The 20,592-nt window shown below is 42.2% G+C and overlaps 1 protein-coding gene across 1 annotated transcript; it reads left to right on the plus strand.

Annotated features, from left to right (window-relative positions):
• The first annotated feature begins 652 nt into the window (after positions 1-652).
• Positions 653-15,911, plus strand: LOC134207834 (pancreatic lipase-related protein 2-like). The gene is made up of 4 exons (XM_062683784.1): positions 653-1,258; positions 14,102-14,529; positions 14,595-15,373; positions 15,441-15,911. Exons 1-4 carry the CDS (start codon positions 1,144-1,146, stop codon positions 15,736-15,738), a joined length of 1,620 nt encoding a protein of 539 aa, XP_062539768.1. The 5' UTR covers positions 653-1,143; the 3' UTR covers positions 15,739-15,911.
• The last annotated feature ends 4,681 nt before the right edge of the window (positions 15,912-20,592 follow it).

Raw genomic sequence — 20,592 nt, forward strand, 5'->3', positions numbered from 1 at the left:
CATTCTATTAGGATTATTGCTACGCAAATTAATGAGCATTTCAAAAATCACCCTTCGATAGGCAAGAAATCACGCCAAAAATTGGCCTAAGAATCTATGCTCCTTCAACATCGATTCCTGGGAACCAGAATGGCCAAAGTGCAAAAATCTGTCCGTAATGACATCCGTGGAATCCATACCTTCAATTTGGTTCCAAAAGATTGAGAATCGGTTTGAAAATGACTTTTTGGGAGCGATTTCATTTTGGGGTCATTTTTGACCCGCTAATGCACAATGTGTAACTTTTTTTTAATGCCTTGGGAAGGTTAAGTAACCGGTCAATCGTTTTCGGTTACAACTGGAACACGTGTCCAAACAAACTCCAAAATAGATTCATCGCAGATCAATTGATTTCTCCCTTTCTCTGTCTCTATACTGATCGCGATGAATTCGCTCTCTTGTTCTCAAAACTTTTCACTTGAACACGACTTATATTCGTTTTATATGAGTAAGTTAGAGCCACTTACAAAATATGTTCGATGGGACGCCTTGCGCCGTTGTCATGGCCACGTGAGTTTTGCTCTCATGGATCGCGTCTCAGAGATTCCCGAAGAGTATTCCGACCCGGTCGTCGTTAAATACTGCCACTTTTGCATCGGTCGCAATCAGTCATTGAACAAAACTGGACGCGCTAACATACTCTGCCTCGTTGGTCAGTAAATACCAAGTCGTGCATAACTCCTTCAAGAGGCATCGAACATCATACAGAACGAGGAAGTGTGGAAAGTATCAACTTTCTTCCCGTATCGCTCCAGACCAGACGCTCCTTATCAGCACGTTGCGGTACCGATGAAGAAACTTTGCGTGCACCGCGCTCGTCTGTGAACTCTTGACCGAAATTTAATCGTTTGTATTTTGACGTCGGTACCGAAGTAGTATTCTGCGTTTTTCGCGAGGTGATTTTCCGAGTTGCTGACACTGATTGACGGGGCCGACTCATTGAGGTTCTAATCGCCGCGCCAGCCTGAACTTGATCTACTGAGTTATTAAGTGAATACAGGGACAGTTTAGAACATATTGGAGCACGCAAGTGGAAGAGATTACAGTTCAAGAAGAATAATCCTCAAAGAGTGATATAATTGATGCAGAAGAACAGCTGGCAAGATGCATTTGGTGAACGGAACGGGACTGTTGCTACCTACGTTTATGTTGCTGTCGAATTATAAGGAAGAGAGTTTGGTAACTCGATATCCGGATATGAACGAAGAGTACCGTGCGGGTAAGTCTTTATTTTACTTTTCATCATAACAGTAGACTGCAATTTGAACTCGAATAGATTTTAAATATTTTTGGAGCCGTGCGGTAGGATATGCCATGCTAAAGGTGGCTGGGTTCAATTCCCGATCCGATCTAGGAAGTTTTCGGGTCCCAACTTATCTAGGCATAGGAGTATCATCATGTTAGCATCACGATATACGAATGCAAAAATGGTTACTTGGTTTAGAAACCTCTTCTCAGAAAGGAAGAAATCCGAAAAACTTTAAAATGGAGTTTCCAATGAACTTTCATAAAAATTACAAAGACTTTCCCATGAAAATTCCAATGAATTTCCTTCACAAAATTTCAAAGAACTTGGGAGTGGAAGTTCCAAAGAATATATCATGGGAATTACAAAGATTTTCCAATGATTATTCTACACAATTTCTGTTGGGTATTCTGAAAACGGTCACTGTACTTTTTGACACTAGCTTTAGTCTTGTCACTTTTCTTCTTAAAACCACGTGGTTCTTAGTGTCTTAGTTTGAAAAAAGTATTACTAGCAGTTGTGAATGACTTATTTATATTTCTGGATACCTTTATCAACGACTACTAGCAGATGTAAACCATTTGTCACTTCGGTAAAATTCATTGCTATTTTTTTTGCCAGTTACCTGATGGCATAGGTCAGCGGTTCTCAACCTGGGGTACATGTACTAATCGGGGTAACTGGAACAAAAATGCGTAATGTCGAATGTATTACAATTCCAATAAAAACTTTTAAACAAAATTTTGATATTGAAAATCCCCCTTTTACTAATCGACAACTAGCAATAGCCAGGCCAGACCAGGACACAAGAGACTCTCCGGCAATCCCAGGGTCGGCTAACTACTGGGTAATCAAGGGTTTTTCGCGGTAAACAAAACTAACAACACAGGAACTTTCACTTTTCTTGTATAATTTATTGGTTCCTAATTGTGGCGTGTGTGTGTTGTTCTGTGTAATCAAATTGTGTGTTAATTTGTTAAGTGTATCCTAATTTAATCGATCGTACCGGTACATACCGCTGCTGCTGATGATGACGGGGCCGAAATAGCCGGCACAGCGACTCCTGTCCAGCTGTGCGGCCAGAAATCTCGCCGGAATAGCGAGGCGAGCGGCTATGCGGACGATCGTCGTCCGACGGGACCAGCGGGCGTTGCTGGACAATGGTGGGCAGGCGTCTTCCCTCGTAGGCGCGATCGGCCGGCCGTGGACGGCTGAGAGGGGACGCCACCTTGGACGGCTGAGAGGGGAAATCTCCTTTTCAGTTAGGGCCTACGGCCCGAGATAAAGGTCCTCCTTTGAGGATCCACGATCTTTTACGGTTAGGCGCGGAAGCCGATTGGCTTCGCGGGCCGAGCCGTGTGCTGAGCGGAATCTACCACAAAAGGTAGAGGAAGAAACAAAAGAGATTAAAACCGGGTTTTCCAGTGCACAGTGTCGAATTACCTGAACAGGTTTTCCCAATAATAAAATCTAGCTCCTGCTAGGAAGGGGGGGGGGATTCTCACACACTGTATCAACTGTACTTTTTAAAAAACACTTCTTCAGCACACGGACGCCTGATATTAAAGAGGCCGAATTTGGGCAATGGCTCCTCTTTTAAAAGAAATTCCCTCCATATTTTCCCGCTATTTTCATTTCTGTTTCACCCAACATGACATTTGCACATCATGATGCCATGTTGGATTTTGGTAGCTTCCTCATGTAATTACAGCGGTACAATCCCTAACGTTTCTGTGGTAGCATCTACTGTTATTGCACAAGAAACGTGAAGGTTCCGAAACAACAACATAATGACAAAACAAAAATCCACAATTTGGTTCGAGTCCCATCGAAGGGAAAGTGGTTACCTCCAATACATTTTCCAAATCAATATATTCCACATAACGTACATATTCACATATGAGTTTTCATAACATTGTAAATTAACGTCCAAGTCGGGTGGTTTAATCCCCGGAAATAGGCAATTACCTTTGATTGAACCACAATTTGTAACCAAACGGTTACAATATTTTTTTTATTCTAAAACTTTGTATTGTACATAATATGCATGGCAATAAGTAAATCATACACTTTTAGATCGAGTCAATCCCAAGCAGTGCAATGTATGAAGAGAAAAAAAGATTGATGATCAAATTTAAGAATCGTCAATATAATCTACTTGATCGAGACAAAATAATATGCAGCTAAACTAAAATCTAGAATCTTAAGGTTCGGAAGCCTTCATTTGAGAGACATTAAGGCCTTTTTTTTCGAAAAGCTTAGTAGCTTCGTTGCAAGAAGCTTGGAGGTCTCCTTTCAAGAGGCTTCTTCCGAAGCAGCTCATAAACATCCTTTCAAGAGCTTCAGAAGCCTTCTGCCAAGAGTTTCGGAAGCCTCCTTTCAAGGGGATCGGAACCCTCGTTTCAAGAATTCTTAGGAATAATTTTCCTAAGAAGCGTGGAAGCCTCCTTTCAAGAGGCTCGGAAGCCTCCTTTCAAGAGGCTCGGAAGCCTCCTTTCAAGAGGCTCGGAAGCCTCCTTTCAAGAGGCTCGGAAGCCTGCTTTCAAGAGGCTCGGAAGCCTCCTTTCAAGAGGCTCAGGCCTCCTTTCAAGAGGCTCAGGAAGCCTCCTTTCAAGAGGCTCAGAAGCCTCCTTTCAAGAGGCTCAGGCCTCCTTTCAAGAGGCTCAGAAGCCTCCTTTCAAGAGGCTCAGAAGCCTCCTTTCAAGAGGCTCAGGCCTCCTTTCAAGAGGCTCAGAGCCTCCTTTCAAGAGCTCAGAGCCTCCTTTCAAGAGGCTCAGAAGCCTCCTTTCAAGAGGCTCAGAGCCTCCTTTCAAGAGGCTCAGAAGCCTCCTTTCAAGAGGCTCAGGCTTCCTTTCAAGAGGCTCAGGCCTCCTTTCAAGAGGCTCAAGCCTCCTTTCAAGAGGCTCAGAAGCCTCCTTTCAAGAGGCTCAGAAGCCTCCTTTCAAGAGGCTCAGAAGCCTCCTTTCAAGAGGCTCAGAAGCCTCCTTTCAAGAGGCTCAGAGCCTCCTTTCAAGAGGCTCAGAAGCCTCCTTTCAAGAGGCTCAGAAGCCTCCTTTCAAGAGGCTCAGAAGCCTCCTTTCAAGAGGCTCAGAGCCTCCTTTCAAGAGGCTCAGGCCTCCTTTCAAGAGGCTCAGAAGCCTCCTTTCAAGAGGCTCAGAAGCCTCCTTTCAAGAGGCTCAGAAGCCTCCTTTCAAGAGGCTCAGAAGCCTCCTTTCAAGAGGCTCAGAGCCTCCTTTCAAGAGGCTCAGAAGCCTCCTTTCAAGAGGCTCAGAAGCCTCCTTTCAAGAGGCTCAGGCCTCCTTTCAAGAGGCTCAGAAGCCTCCTTTCAAGAGGCTCAGAAGCCTCCTTTCAAGAGGCTCAGAGCCTCCTTTCAAGAGGCTCAGAGCCTCCTTTCAAGAGGCTCAGAAGCCTCCTTTCAAGAGGCTCAGAGCCTCCTTTCAAGAGGCTCAGGCCTCCTTTCAAGAGGCTCAGAAGCCTCCTTTCAAGAGGCCTCAGAAGCCTCCTTTCAAGAGGCTCAGAAGCCTCCTTTCAAGAGGCTCAGGCTCCTTTCAAGAGGCTCAGAGCCTCTTTTAAGAGGCTCAGAAGCCTCCTTTCAAGAGGCTCAGAGCCTCCTTTCAAGAGGCTCAGGCCTCCTTTCAAGAGGCTCAGAGCCTCCTTTCAAGAGGCTCAGAGCCTCCTTTCAAGAGGCTCAGGCCTCCTTTCAAGAGGCTCAGAAGCCTCCTTTCAAGAGGCTCAGAAGCCTCCTTTCAAGAGGCTCAGAGCCTCCTTTCAAGAGGCTCAGGCCTCCTTTCAAGAGGCTCAGAAGCCTCCTTTCAAGAGGCTCAGAAGCCTCCTTTCAAGAGGCTCAGAGCCTCCTTTCAAGAGGCTCAGGCCTCCTTTCAAGAGGCTCAGGCCTCCTTTCAAGAGGCTCAAGCCTCCTTTCAAGAGGCTCAGGCCTCCTTTCAAGAGGCTCAGAAGCCTCCTTTCAAGAGGCTCAGGCCTCCTTTCAAGAGGCTCAGAAGCCTCCTTTCAAGAGGCTCAGAAGCCTCCTTTCAAGAGGCTCAGAAGCCTCCTTTCAAGAGGCTCAGAAGCCTCCTTTCAAGAGGCTCAGAGCCTCCTTTCAAGAGGCTCAGAAGCCTCCTTTCAAGAGGCTCAGAGCCTCCTTTCAAGAGGCTCAGAAGCCTCCTTTCAAGAGGCTCAAGCCTCCTTTCAAGAGACTCAGGCCTCCTTTCAAGAGGCTCAGAGCCTCCTTTCAAGAGGCTCAGAGCCTCCTTTCAAGAGGCTCAGAAGCCTCCTTTCAAGAGGCTCAGCCTCCTTTCAAGAGACTTGGAAGCCTCCTTTCAAGAGGCTCAGGAAGCCTCCTTTCAAGAGGCTCAGGCCTCCTTTCAAGAGGCTCAGAAGCCTCCTTTCAAGAGGCTCAGAAGCCTCCTTTCAAGAGGCTCAGGCCTCCTTTCAAGAGGCTCAGAAGCCTCCTTTCAAGAGGCTCAGAAGCCTCCTTTCAAGAGGCTCAGAAGCCTCCTTTCAAGAGGCTCAGGCCTCCTTTCAAGAGGCTCAGGCCTCCTTTCAAGAGGCTCAGAAGCCTCCTTTCAAGAGGCTCAGAAGCCTCCTTTCAAGAGGCTCAAGCCTCCTTTCAAGAGGCTCAGAAGCCTCCTTTCAAGAGGCTCAGGCCTCCTTTCAAGAGGCTCAGAAGCCTCCTTTCAAGAGGCTCAGAGCCTCCTTTCAAGAGGCTCAAAGCCTCCTTTCAAGAGGCTCAGAAGCCTCCCTTTCAAGAGGCTCAGGAGCCTCCTTTCAAGAGGCTCAGAAGCCTCCTTTCAAGAGGCTCAGAAGCCTCCTTTCAAGAGGCCTCAGAAGCCTCCTTTCAAGAGGCTCAGAAGCCTCCTTTCAAGAGGCTCAAGCCTCCTTTCAAGAGGCCTCAAGCCTCCTTTCAAGAGGCTCAGAAGCCTCCTTTCAAGAGGCCTCAAAGCCTCTTTTAAGAGGCTCGGAAGCCTCTTTTAAGAGGCTCAGAAGCCTCCTTTCGAGAGACTCGAAATCCTCCTTTCAAGAGGCTCGTAAGCCTCCTTTTAAGAGGCTCAGAAGCCTCCTTTCAAGAGGCTCGGAAGCCTCCTTTCCAGAGGCTTGGAAGCCTCCTTTCCAGAGGCTCGGAAGCCTCCTTTCAAGAGGCTCGGAAGCCTCCTTTCAAGAGGCTCGGAAGCCTCCTTTCAAGAGGCTCGGAAGCCTCCTTTCAAGATGCTCGGAAGCCTCCTTTCAAGTGGTTCGGAAGCCTCCTTTCAAGAGGCTCGGAAGCCTCCTTTTAAGAGGCTCGGAAGCCTCCTTTCAAGAGGCTCGGAAGCCTCCTCCGCTCTGCAAAACGATGAACTTTCAAGCTCCATCTTTTTGAACCAAACGAACGGATCGTTCTGATTATAGATGGACCGGAGTCCCATCTAGGACAGTCAAGCGAACAGATCGCCTCGACTAAAAACAAAAAAAAATCAAACGTGTGGATTCTGATAGCTAATAGACCATATCGTCAGAGAATCAAACGGACGGACCGTTCTGATATTCAATCAGCTATAGAATCTTGCTGTCGAATGAACCCTTAGAAAAACTGCACTGATATTTTCAACTACAAGAAATTATTATTTCATTAAAAATAATTACTTACACGGGACATTCCAATGATCTCTACTTCTTCTTCGAAAAAAAAAAATCAAATGCTTCAAAATGGTATTACGGCCTAAGTTCTTCTAAAATGCTTCAATCGTTGATCAATGCCGGCTAACCTGGTATGCGACCTCCGTACTTTCCGTTTTACGTAAACGATCTTCGTACTTTCGGTCGTTGTCGAATTCTACATCAAAAGTATATTTCTCAAGTCCCACTTCTAGTGCGTCGTCTTCTTATTTTGACTGATCGTTCTAGGATTCTGCTACCCATTCTGCGGTCGCTCGACGGTATATCTTTTGATACACCTCCTTATTGAACTTTTCTTACCTACATTTCTCGACTATTTGATCTATAATGTATTCTGGCTCACCGTATTCGAACCCGTCCATCTATTACCCTATTACTATTTAAATTTCATTATTTATAAAATAAAATAGAATACATTTTGTTTTAAATTTAAGTGATGTAAGTCATCCACCTCATTCATTTATTTACGAACCATTTATCAATACATCAATTTCCACCTAATTCACTACAATTTTCTGTTCCACAATGTTTTGACACATCTACAATTCGAAGTACCTACACTGTTGTTGCATTCGATTCATATGTAGACAATCACACTACACTGGGGTTGCTTTTGTACGCGGTTCGAGTTTGCTTGTTTCTAGACATTGGATTCAATGAAACATTTAGTCAACCCCACAATAAAAAATAAAAAATCAGACTATATTAAAAGTGGTTATTCAATCAAGCTTGTGGTGAATTTCATATTACCACATTTTTGTATCATATTTGAAACCGTCAGATAGATCTTTTGTTACGCGTGTGGATCTAAAGGTCTTACTTCGGGAATTTCTTGGATGAGCAAGCACTTATGCTCTGAACTCAATCTTTTCTGTGTATGTACCATATTTGAAACAGCCTGATAGAGCTTTGGTTACACAAGTAGATCTAAAGGCCTTACTTCAGGGATCTCTTGGATGACCAAGAACTTATGCTTTGATTATAATATCTTCTATGAGTCACACAGAGCATGTACCATATTTGAAACAGGTAGATAGATCTTTTTGTTAGGAGTATACTGCCGCAAACCGCAAGTCGAGCACATCTGTATATGGAGGCCCATATACAGATGTGCTCGACTTGCGGTTAGCGGCAGTATAGATCTCAAGGCCTTATTTCATGAAATTGGGGAAAATGGGATCGGAACACATTCCTGGTTTCATATCACAAAGATCATGTACCGTATCACGATCCATACTAGCGTACTATGAGCTACGAACAGCCCCTAGCGAACAAATAGGTAGAAGCCCCGTCCAATTTAGAATTTTGTAAGTCCCCAGTAGACACGAACATATAAAATTTTCTTAGGCCTCCAGTAGGTTTTTTTTACGTAGTTTTTATAAAAAAACGGCGGTTTTTTAACGTCGTTTTTTTTAAATAGCGCGGTTTTTTCACGCGGTACACGGAGCGACGTAAAAAAAACCTTGGTGTACGGGAGCATCCATAAATTACGTAACGCTTGTAGGAGTGAAGGGGTGGTTGCTCGAAGTGTGACAATAGCATTAGCATTAGCATTGTTACGGTGTAATTCGTAGATTGGACACTAGTGATACTCATGTTTAACTTTTGAGATCCTTATCTAGATCAGATCAGAAATCAAGAAGGGGAGGGGTCCTTAATTCTAGTCTTGAACAAAAATAACAAAAGCATGAGGATTACTACTCCTGGTCACGCCCATCTTCACCGTAACTAGGGAGAGGAAGGAAGTGTTGATGTAGTACTTACTTAACGAGATACCACCGACTTAGCGACACCCTCATAAGTACCACGGAGTTGGATAAAAAGAAAGGTAATCGTTGGGTCAGGATTTACCTGTAGCTGGCAATGTAACCGTGGTAGATCTTACCCCGTAACACACCACGTTAAGGTGTCTACCCAGCATTACGGGTCATGGTTGCTCGAAGTGTGACAATCCATACAAAAATTTCAAGTGCTTCATACAAAAAGCGTGACATAGGGGGGAGGGGGGTCTAAAAATGGCATTTTTTTGCGTTACGTAATTAGTGGATCTTCCCACTCCCAATCCAAATCTGGCGTTATCATCATTTTTTCATACAGTGCTGAAATTCAAGTCGATTGTTTAACATAAGTAAACAAACGATCTACCAATGTTACACTCATATGAGTGTTATGGTTCTCTCAGGTTCTCTCACCTCTTGTTCTTGAAAAATCAATGAAAAAATTACGTGCGGTTTTTAAGATGGCCGATTTGTGGCTTTGTTGTATAAACACCTTGAAAAGTTATGGAAATTGAGGTGAATTCCATCCGAGTAAAAAGCGACCCTGTATTGCAGCAGCTGTATTGCCGCTAACTACAAGTCAATCCTTTCCAAGGACCAATCTGTATATGGAATCCATATACAGATGGGACTGACTTGCGGTTAGCGACAACTAACAGAGCAATACTGCCGCTAACCGCAAGTCGAGCACATCTGACTTTTTGGCAATTTTCAGTTATTACCATATTTCACTTTATTTTCACATGTACTATATGTTATGCTATTCTTTACGAGTAGTTTGTTCTAGAAAAGTGAAAAAAAATATCAAGTCAAATTGTCCCATACGGAAAAGTAACCGCAAGTCAGTCACATCGAGTAAAACTATACTCCCTTCGCAAAATATCATACACATTGTTGTTTCTGTGCAATTTCCATTTATTCCATTAGTTCAATACTAGTGCTTAGAATGCATATCGAAAACATATTCAAAATGATCTATTAAATATGCTTAGGTTTGGTTTAGGATAATTGTGATAATTATTTGGCCGCAGCAGTTAAGCGCATGCACTGATTATTATTATCCATACAGATATTACAGTTGGATTTCAAATTTAGTTGCTACAGGGCTTTGGCATATTTATGCCAATGTAGTTGTTACCATTTACCAATTAAATGATGATTAGAATAAACCGCGATCAGCATTTCTCCAAATGTTATTCACGTGGAAGCTTGTCCTTTCAAATGGAACATATATGCAGTTTCAGTAGAGCAATGCGATTTTGTATTGAAAATTAAAAGGCAATGCTTACCTTTAAGATCGCGAACTAGTTTGCTCGCTCATGAGAGCTTTATAATTCAGTTGCAGCACCCCCTATTCCCGTCAGCAACGTTCATTACTCGAGCGCATTACAACCGAATTACTTGTTTTTTAGTACATGGTTAGTTTCTGTCGGTATCTAGTGACGTACAAACAATCAAACCATTTGGTTGGAACGCGGTCGAGTTATTAACGTTGTGCTGCCCAAATGGTCTCGCTCCCTGATTATATTTACGGGAACGTCCACGTTCCGAAATATGGGTGGGGTAAAAACATGTAATAAATAGGGGAAATGAGGAATTGATCTGAAACAATTTTTTTAGAATTAAATAAAAATAACAACGTTATGTGGAAGATATTGATTTGGAAAATGTATTGGAGTTAACCACTTTCCCTTCGATGGGACTCGAACCCATGACCCTACAGTACGCTAGACTGGTGCTTTAACCAACTAAGCTACGAAGGACCTCCGTCGGCCTTCGCAACCTAGCGGCTACTGAACGAGCTCGAGATTCCCAAATTGGACGCATAGTCAAATCACTCGCAATCCATTTCTCAAGCCAATACTTCCACATGTGTATTGTACACGTCCACATTAGAGGAGCGTGAGTAATGTGGACGTGTACATGTAAATATTGGCGAAATGTGTGGAATTGAATCTCGAACAATAACGTCAAGTCTGAAAATATCGAAAGAATCAATACATTCCAAATCAATATCTTCCTCATATGAGTTTTCATAACATTGTAAATTAACGTCCAAGTCGGGTGGTTTAATCCCCGGAAATAAGGCAATTACCTTTGATTGAACCAAAAAAAACAAGTCAAATTGGGTCTTCAGTTAGCCTTGTGAGGAAAGGCGTAGGATTGCTAATCCGGAGATGGCGAGTTCGATTCTCGGTCCGGTCTAGGGTGTTTTCGGGTAAGAAACATTCTCGACTCCCTGGGCATAGTGTACCAATGTACTTTCCATACAAGATACATACTCATGCAATGCAATGGCGGGCACAGAAAAGCTTTCAATTTATTAATAACTGAGGAAGTGCTAATAGAATACTAAGTTGAAAAGCAGGCCAAGTTCTAGTTGGAATGTAGAGCCATGGAGAAGAAGAAGACCAAGTCAAATTGTGATCATGAAATATTATACAATAATAATATTAAAATATTATAATATATAATAATCGTTGCACGTTAGTCCCAGTCGATGAAATACATTAAATTTAGAAAAAAGTTCACAAAAACCTCCAAATTTTTAATTCATATTATATTTATTAAACAATCTATCTAATAGTTTGAAGGTACTACCTTTTCAAAGCATTTATTTAAGTGGTGGAGCAGTCTAATACAACTTATTTTCGATCGTAGTAGAATAACTTCTGAGCTGGTGAAACCAGAGAAATTTCTTCATTGAAAAAACTTCCTTCTGATACAGGGCAAGATATTCCAATACCGACAATTTGTAATTGATTTAACGAAATGCAAAATACTGTCACTCAGGTCAAATGGATGTCGATAACAGAATGGAAATCGTCATGGCAATGTGACAGACTTGCGGTTACTTTGCTAATTTATGAAGATTGTAATCGCAAGTCACCCGGATAAAAAATATCATTAAAATATTATTGTTCCAGCACCATTTAAAACAAAGTTTTTACCATTGAATATAATGGAATTTTGACAATAAATGAGAATATTGGTGTTCCACGATAAAATGAATGGTGAATAGGGCTTTTAAAAAAATCGGGGGATTTATGTATCTTTTCATTTCTGAAAAGGAACAAGGATACATGTTACCAAAAATGTTCCGAATTGCTTCGGCGATGGAAATCAAGGACCCTCTTAAAGGTACTTTAAAGATTTCTCCCGCATCAATATCATCAGGTATTATGATGATCACACTTGAATTTTGTTTTTGTTCGGGATGAACCACTGCGTCCATTAGGGTCTGTTCAAATATTACGTAACGCGAAAAACGTTGTTTTTAAGAACCCCCCACCCCCTCGTAACAATCTGTAACAAAATTAAGAACTACCCCCACCCCTATGCGTAACGCGTAACAAATACATTTTTTTTTGGAAAAATCTTGTTTTTGGTAGAATTTGAACCACGATACAATAAATCATTATTTTTTGTGTATTTCATGCTATTTTGAAAACAATAAATATTCTTTGAAAAATTTAAATATTTTTTCTCAATTGTTACGCGTAACAATTTCTCGAAGGACCCCCACCCCCTATATTTTGCGTAACAAATCGTAACAAAAATAAAACAGCCCCCCACCCCCTATTGCGTTACGTAATATTTGAACAGACCCAGGGTCTGTTCACAAATTACGTAACGCAAAAATCCGAGTTTTTGACCCCCTCCCCCCCCCTTGTAACAAAAAGTAACATTTTTCGCACCCCCTCCCTCCCCCATATAACGCGTAACTGAGAAAATTTTAAATCAATTTTCTTTCTCTGAAGCATGTGGGTTTTGGTATTTATTGAAAACTGTTAGAACAGGAACGGAACATGATTAAAACCAAGGCTATGCTAGTAAAGTAAAAACTAAAATAGAATTAGCGACCATGGCCATTCAAATTTTAGTTTAGCGGGACTGTTCTTTCGAGAAATACAATATTCGCTTTGTTCTTTTACGCATAACGGTCCCGCTATGTGCTTGATTTCGGTAATGACTAAAACGATAACGATAGACAAATCATTTTTAAATTTAACTTAATATGTGGTTGAGCTGAAGTGCAATTGCTTAGAATGAAAATGCCTCGAAATTTAGCAACAATTATTCGAACAAAACTCGCTGTCTTTTAAGATTCCCCAAAAACATCAAAATAGCCTTCACAAGTAAAAAACTACAAAGACTAGCATGGGACAATTATGCGTAGTATAGTAGTGAAGAGGAAAGGTTAGTACGTATTCATCGTCGTGATTAAGACATAGCAATTACTTCAATCAGTGATTAAAAAAAACCTTCAAGATTAACTTTTATTCGCGTTATGCGTAACATTATGTACCCACCCCCTCCCCCACCTTTTAGTGTAACAAAGTATAACGCAAGTTTGACCTCCCCCTCCCCCCAAAAGCGTTACGTAATTTGTAAACAGACCCTTATACTTTGTGTGACGTCTACCTTGCGGTAGTGTCTTGTACCCAACCCTTCTAATTTTTTTTCTACAATAGGTATTTCATTCAGGATTTCATTTAAATTCATATTAAAATAGTCGAAGCTGCCCGATCTTGCTTGGGTTTTATTTTCGATCTGTCAATCATTTAGTTAATTGCAGCGTCGCACTCCAGATCGATTTCAGTTCGTGTTTGATGATTGCTTCAGAACTCATGGAATCGTTGCATTTTTACAATTTTTCAACTATCCCCGTAAAATTGATCAACTCTTAGCTTATAGAAACACAGCTGATCCTCAGACGAACCTATCAGAGGGGAAATTTTGGAAATCGGTTCATCCGTTCGTGAGCTATAATGCCTCAAAGGAATAGCAAACCCATTTTTATATATAGAGATATTTCATTTAACATACTTAACCGCGTGAGGTCTAGGGTACGAGGGAACCAAATAACTGTCGATCTGGAACAAAGAACTTTTGTAATGAAAATTTTTGATATTGAAATAAATCACTTACTTTCTTTCTTCTTCTAATAACTCCCTATATTCCAACTAGAACCTTACCTGTTTTTCAACTTAGTATTCTATAGCATTTTTTCTTTGGAAAAGGTCTAACTGTGGCTAACTATCGGGTTCGAAAAAGTATATGCTTTGGATCTGGAAAACCTTCAAAAGACACCAATCCACCTTAGAGTTGTAGTACATTTTGTGAGTTAGTTGTCGTCGGTTTCGAGTTTTTCTGTTCGGTTTCGGATTGAAGGTTTTATTAAGTAAAAGACTTCAGTGCTTTAGCCGGGTACGGGATTTGAGAAATACACGCTTCTTCGCGGCAGGTTCGCACCTGCCTAGCGCTTAAGTGAAGGTTGTTTCGTTCTTTCCATTTCCCCCTTCCCGTCCCGTTACAAAATAAGCTCGATTGGGTTCTGTAGAAACCTTATGATAACAGTGTGTTCCTCTGTTTTCCATCACAGACCCAAATAACCCTGCCTGCTACGGAGTCTACGGATGCTTCCCAATTACTCCACCCTGGACGGACGAACGCCGTCCCATAGCTCTCTACCCAGAGTCACCGGCCAAAGTAAACGTCCGTTTCCCGGTGTTCAATCAGCGAACCCGAGCTTACCCAAAATTCATAAACCTTGACGATCCGGACTATCTGCACGAGGTGGGAATCAACCCATCCGGCCGGATCTACATCCTTACTCACGGATTCTTGGAATCGGGCAAAGCTAAATGGATCGAACGGATGGTCAATCTGCTGCTGGATCAGGACGTCGATGGTACGGCGACCTGCATTGTCATCGACTGGGGAGGCGGTTCGAGCCCACCGTACAACCAGGCCAGCGCCAACGTCCGACTGGTTGGAGCGATCGCTGCCCACATGATTCACTTAATTGCTGTAAGTTTGGTTTGATTAACCCTAATCCAAGCATCCTTATGTCTAACGTTACAATTTTGTTACAGGAAGAATTCCGCTTCAAAAACTTGGACAACGTTCACATGATCGGCCACTCTCTGGGGGCACATCTTTCCGGCTACACCGGGTACTACCTGCAGAAGGACTTCAATCTAAAACTCGGTCGCATCACCGGAATGGATCCTGCCGAATTGGCCTTCACCGAGACGAATCCGATCGTTCGGTTGGATGTGACGGATGCCAAATTCGTGGACATCGTTCACAGCGATGCGACCCCATTCGTTCCGAAGATCGGACTAGGTTTGTACGAACCTATTGGTCATTTGGACTTTTATCCAAATGGAGGATTCAACCAACCCGGTTGCGATCAGTCACTGAGGAAACGGAAAGATGGGTTGTGGATCTCGAACATGTTTCAGTTCTTCAGCTGCAGCCATGGCCGTTCGATAGAGTTCTACATCGAGAGTATTCGCGACAAATGCCCGTTCACTGCGATCACGTGCGAAAGCTACGAGCAGTTTTTGGCAGGAGATTGTTTCGACTGTGATCGGGATGGACATATGTGCTTCCGGTTTGGGTTCAATAGCTACAACACCTACCGGAGCTTGAAGGAAGCAAATCAATTAATTGGAAATCGGGAGATTCAGGCTTTCTTTATAACCGGTCCTGGGGAGCCGTATTGTAGGACGCATTACAAAGTGCTGATCAAGATTTCCGATACGGAGGAAAGTGTTATTCATGGTGGCGAGATTGGTATATTCCATTTGAATATTTATGGTAGCAAGGGCGAACACTCTGATAAGATGGCGTTCACTAAAGATGCAGAGTAAGTTCTATCCTTTTGAAAATGTCAACTTTTTTATTAAAGCTTTTTTTTTTTTTCATATTTACAGGTTGTACGAACCCGGTCGGAACTACACTCGAGTGTTGGCTGGAACCAGTGTTGGCAAGCCCCGAAAAATAACTCTAAGTTGGGAATACAATACAAGCTTTCTGAACCCTTTGACGTGGCGAATTCTGAACTCTCCACGGGTTTATATCGAGTACATCATTCTGCAGTCCCTGGAATATAGAAGTAAGATCCGTCTCTGCCCACACTACAACAAACCAGTGACGGAAAACGTGGACAGTTTGTTTACGCAGGAAAACTGCCGCCACTACCCTGTTCCATTGGAAACAGTGATCAGTTGAACGAGCCCCGTTAAACTTTTGCAGGTATTAGATGATCTGCACACCGCATCAATGCAACTTCACCAGTAATCTTAGATTTACGTTAATTAGATCGAATACTCCTTAGGATAATCCATAACTGTACAAGCAACCATGTATTAATTTTATACAAGTAACAATTGTATGTAACTCTACTCAAAATTTCGACGCAAATAGGAAGAACGAAAACCCTCGACATTATCTCTATCGCACATAAGATTGCTCTTACCTCCGTATCAAAGTCCCTTTCGTAATTGCTGTTCTTAAAGTTCTCGACAGTACTGATTGCAAAACCGGACTTGGTCTGGAGTTATAGAAGAAAGTACGAAGGCACACTGATAAGCGTTCCCTTATCTGGGGTCAGCTACGTAAATTATTGTTTTTTTTTGCGTCCATGCGACTGGCCAAGTATAGCCACTTGGATCGCAATGACACGGTGACCGCACACCTCCAGGTCCGGGCAGATGAATCTGGTTTGTACCTCCTCATTTCAGCAGTGACCTTCTTCAAGGATTTGCCAATTGGGACAGTAACCCAAACATTGCTATCATTTATTAACAGTGATAGGTTTTTCCTACTGTTGATTTCAATTCAAATTTAAATTTTGCGAATTTTAGGGCCGAATTCTTCAACTCCGCTTACTGCTTAAACCAAGTTTAAACGTATGGGTAAGCACCGCTTAAGAATTAAGCGGAGGTGAAGAAATTGGCCCTTAGTGAACTATGTTCGCGGATACCCTTATGCATAAGTACATAGGTACCTATGAACAAAAGTTCATAGCTCTCAGAGTGGTCTTTTTTGAGGGGCCAATCAAGATGTCCTTGGCAGAGTTTACTGATTATGGACATTTTATTTTTATTTTATTTTATAATCAGGCTAAGGCCAACGATAACTGTCATGTACTGCCACTTCGATTAATAAAAGGGTAAGTTGTCATGCTCTGCTCTTCACTGCACGTCACACAATGGCTGAAACCTGTACAAAACCTCACATGTTTGCCTTTCTCGTATAACTAAGTTGTACCGAAAGGCTATCATTTCACTCCACATACGAACTTTTTATAGAAGCCTCTGAGACCCATAGTATTATATACCAATCGACTCAGCTCGACGAGCTGAGCACATGTATGTCTGTCCGTGTGTATGTGTGTGCACAAAAGCTATAAAAAACATTAGACAACTTTTCGTATAGTAATCCTTTACTGATTTTCTCGCAACAAGTTTCATTCGACAGGGGACAAAGCCTTGTTGATCACTATTGAATTTTACAACGATCGGTCATTGCGTTTAAAAGTTATGAAGAAAATGGTACATCGGACCATTTAAACCCCATATAAGGTTGGTGTCTTAACTAAATGCGAGAAAGGCACCACCAACGCTAGGTGGATTAATCTGGTTTTTTTCGTTCGTTTCGCGAAGCTCGTATTTTTTTCAATTTCACACATATATTAAACGAACTGATTCAGGAAATTTGATGATTGTAGCTTGTACATTTTTGGTGGCTTGTTGAAGTCATTGCTGTTGAGCATCTACCGAATAAATTTGTAAGGCAGAAGTAAATTTGACTAAATTTTTTTCGGAAAAGATTCGGAACGTTCTGGCATCATATTAAAACCAAGTTTTGTCTACTTTCCGGTGGTGTGGTGATTTGCTCCTCCAAAGCTAGAAATTGACTGTTTTAATACTCGAATGAGGACGCTCGTAATGCTCAAGACCTTAAGGCTTGCGCCTCCAGAAGTACTCAGTTGCATAGTATATGTTAGATAGCAATTCTTACCTTAAAATGAATTTAGCGTTCCAAAATTACTCTTTGTTGAAGAATTCGAGAAGCATATTAGGTTTTGTTCGGCATTTGTATGGGGGCCCGCCGCTGTGCGTCATCACGCACTCTACGAAGGTCCTTGCTCGATTTTTGAATGGTGGTTATTCTCCCAACATACTTACTTACTTGATGGGCTACAGCTCTTCGATGAACCTACGCCGAATGGAGTATCCTTCTCAACTGGACTCGATCCTGGGCCAATCGCTTCCAGTCGCCCTGAACATTGAGCGCCCTCAGGTCTTCTTCAACTGCCAAAAGCCATCGTGTACGCGGCCTTCCACGAAGCCTGCGGCCTCTTCCGGGTTCTCTACTAAGTATTATCTTCGCTTGACGTTCTTCCGGCATACGAACAACGTGACCAGCCCACCGTAGTCTGCCGTGTTGTATAAGCTTAATAATATCCAGCCCTGTATACATTCATTCATTTATTTATTCAGACTAAGGCCGAAGTGGCCTGTGCGGTATATAAGAGTCTTCACCATTCGGCTCGGTTCATGGCTACACGTCGCCAACCACGCAGTCTACGGAGGGTCCGCAAGTCATCTTCCACCTGATCGATCCACCTTGCCCGCTGCGCACCTCACCTTCTTGTGCCCGTCGGATCGTTGTCGAGAACCATTTTCACCGGGTTACTGTCCGACATTCTGGCTACGTGCTCCCAACAGCTGATGCAACTCGTGGTTCATTCGCCTCCTCCACGTACCGTCCGCCATCTGCACCCCACCATAGATGGTACGCAGCATTTTCCTTTCGAAAAGTCCAAGTTCTTTAGGCTGTAATTGAAGAATTTGCCCCGTATCCTCAACACACAGATTCGTTCGCTAATGGGTTTCTCCCGCATCACTCGCTTCATCTGCTTGCCCATCACTACGAAACCAACTCCATGCTCTGCTTTTCCGCCGCCGCTGTGATACCGGTGATAATCAAAATTCGAACACATTCAAATTTCGGACGCTTCAATTCGTATGGGAAATTTTCTGAAATATTTCGTCGAAATGTTTCGTCAAGCTGGAACAGAAGGACTAATAGTTTTCGCTTGATTTAGTATAGTCACATTTTAATAAGACATGTTAAAACAATGCGACGAAATGATTAAAAAAAAGTCTGAGCTGTGCAGTAATAATTGTTTTCAATTATTCTTCCCGGTACTGTGTAATCAGGTGTCCGAAGTTTGAATCTTTGTGTCCGAAATATGAATCCAACCCCGCCGGTGTCCGAGATTTGAATCAAACAGAAGCCGGACATTTTCATAAATTGCAAACATTCTTTGCAATATTCTGCACGTATTAAATACGTAGTTCAAAGATAAATACTGTACTCAGTGATTGCAATGGTGATTTAAACGGTGTGATTTAAAATGCAAGTTAACTGGATGATTGTATATCAGAAAGTGCTTAAGCGTCCGAAGTTTGAGTTTGCACGGTAGATATTATACTTGAATGCAGTGTTGGTCGTGGGGTCCACGGCTCGGAATTCACGTTCTCCGGATCTGGGCCATCGGACTTCTTGAATAGCGGCCACGTTCACTCCAACCTTCTGCAGTTCGCGAGCCAGAAGGCTCACTCGTCCAGGTTCATTTAGGGTCCTGACATTCCAGGTACCGATTTTCCAATCATATTCCTTATTTCGTTGCCGGGTCGGTTGCCAAAAATAACGTTCTCTTTTTCTTCTATCTCCACTTTTCGTGGTATTTGGAAGGCTTCACTGAAGAGTTTCCATCCCGGGACACCCCGGGATTTAGGAAAATTCGGGATTTCCCGATTCACGGAATATTATTTTTGAAATCCCGGGATACCCGGGACAAACAATCTTTTTTTACTTCTGCCTTACTAATAGTGTGTATGCTTACAATAGTTATTTGCATTGAACGCAGGGGAACTCCCTCACAAAGAACACAATACTAGAGTTTTCTTTACCCTATGGCGGTCTATTGACTGATACTTCTGCCAGCAAGTGCAGTTCTCTTCATTGGCGTAACTAATGGAAAATTCTAGGGGGGCTAACTTTTTTTTTAATTTTTCTACTTTTTCACTCAAAACAACGATAACTTAGTTTTCGCTCAATGCTCAAAACAACTAATATATATTGTTCGCAAGTTGGCCGACCAAACAAACATTGACATATTAACATACAACACATCCATTGACGACTTGAACATTATAAATTATGGGCCACGACGCTAAGCCTATAAAAAATAGAAATGGCATGAGCTTTAGCAAAGCAAATTGAGTCTGTGGATTTTTATAATCCATACAACAGTATTCCAAGCTTTTTCTTTTTAAATTTCAATTACCTCTCTTTAAAATCTGAGGGAATTGCCAAAACTTTGTCGAAAATAAAGAAGCCTAGTTTGTTTACTGAAAATTTAAAATTTTCAAAAAATAGTAGCATTACGAAATCCCCAAAACATTTTACCAGACAAATCGGAAATGCCTGAATTCAGTACATGCTAAGGGCGTAGCCAGAGGGGGGCAGGGGGGCGAATGCATTCGAGAGTTCCGTCAAGAATACATACGGAATTTCTTCCCAAAATTCTACCAGAAGTTTCTTCAAAAATTTATGATTATGAATTTCTTCGGAACAATCTGCAGGGATTTTCTTCAGCAAAACATCAGGGAATACTTTCAGGATTTCATCTGAGAATTTCTGCATTATTTCCTCCTGGTATTTTTTCGGGAATTCCTTTAGGAACTTCTCTAAGAATTATTTCAGGACTCCCATGTGGGAATTCCTCCGAAATTGCTTGTGGCAGTTCCTCCGGGAATTCTTTCAGGAGTTTTTCCAAGAAATTCTCCGGTAATACCTCCAGGAACTTCACAGGGAATTCCTGGACGATATTTGGCAGGAATTTCACGGGAAATGGGATCTCGGAAGTTCCTTCAGAAATATTTTTTCACTTCTTCTAGGGTATTCCACCGGGTGTTCCTCTGAAGTTCCACCAGTAGTTCCTTCGGGAATTCAATCAGGCTTTCTTCCAGGAATTCATTTAGCATTTCTTTAGGCATTTATTTACAA

Source organism: Armigeres subalbatus, chromosome 1 (genome assembly GCF_024139115.2).
Source record: "Armigeres subalbatus isolate Guangzhou_Male chromosome 1, GZ_Asu_2, whole genome shotgun sequence".
In the NCBI taxonomy this organism is placed as follows: Eukaryota; Metazoa; Arthropoda; class Insecta; order Diptera; family Culicidae; genus Armigeres; species Armigeres subalbatus.

Bases quoted from the DNA above. Each gene is read 5' to 3' on its own strand.
- LOC134207834 (XM_062683784.1), top strand. From the start codon at position 1,144: ATGCATTTGGTGAACGGAACGGGACTGTTGCTACCTACGTTTATGTTG. The intron at 1,259-14,101 runs GTAAGTCTTTAT...TTTCCATCACAG, and splicing joins GAACGAAGAGTACCGTGCGG to ACCCAAATAACCCTGCCTGC. The intron at 15,374-15,440 runs GTAAGTTCTATC...TCATATTTACAG, and splicing joins GCGTTCACTAAAGATGCAGA to GTTGTACGAACCCGGTCGGA.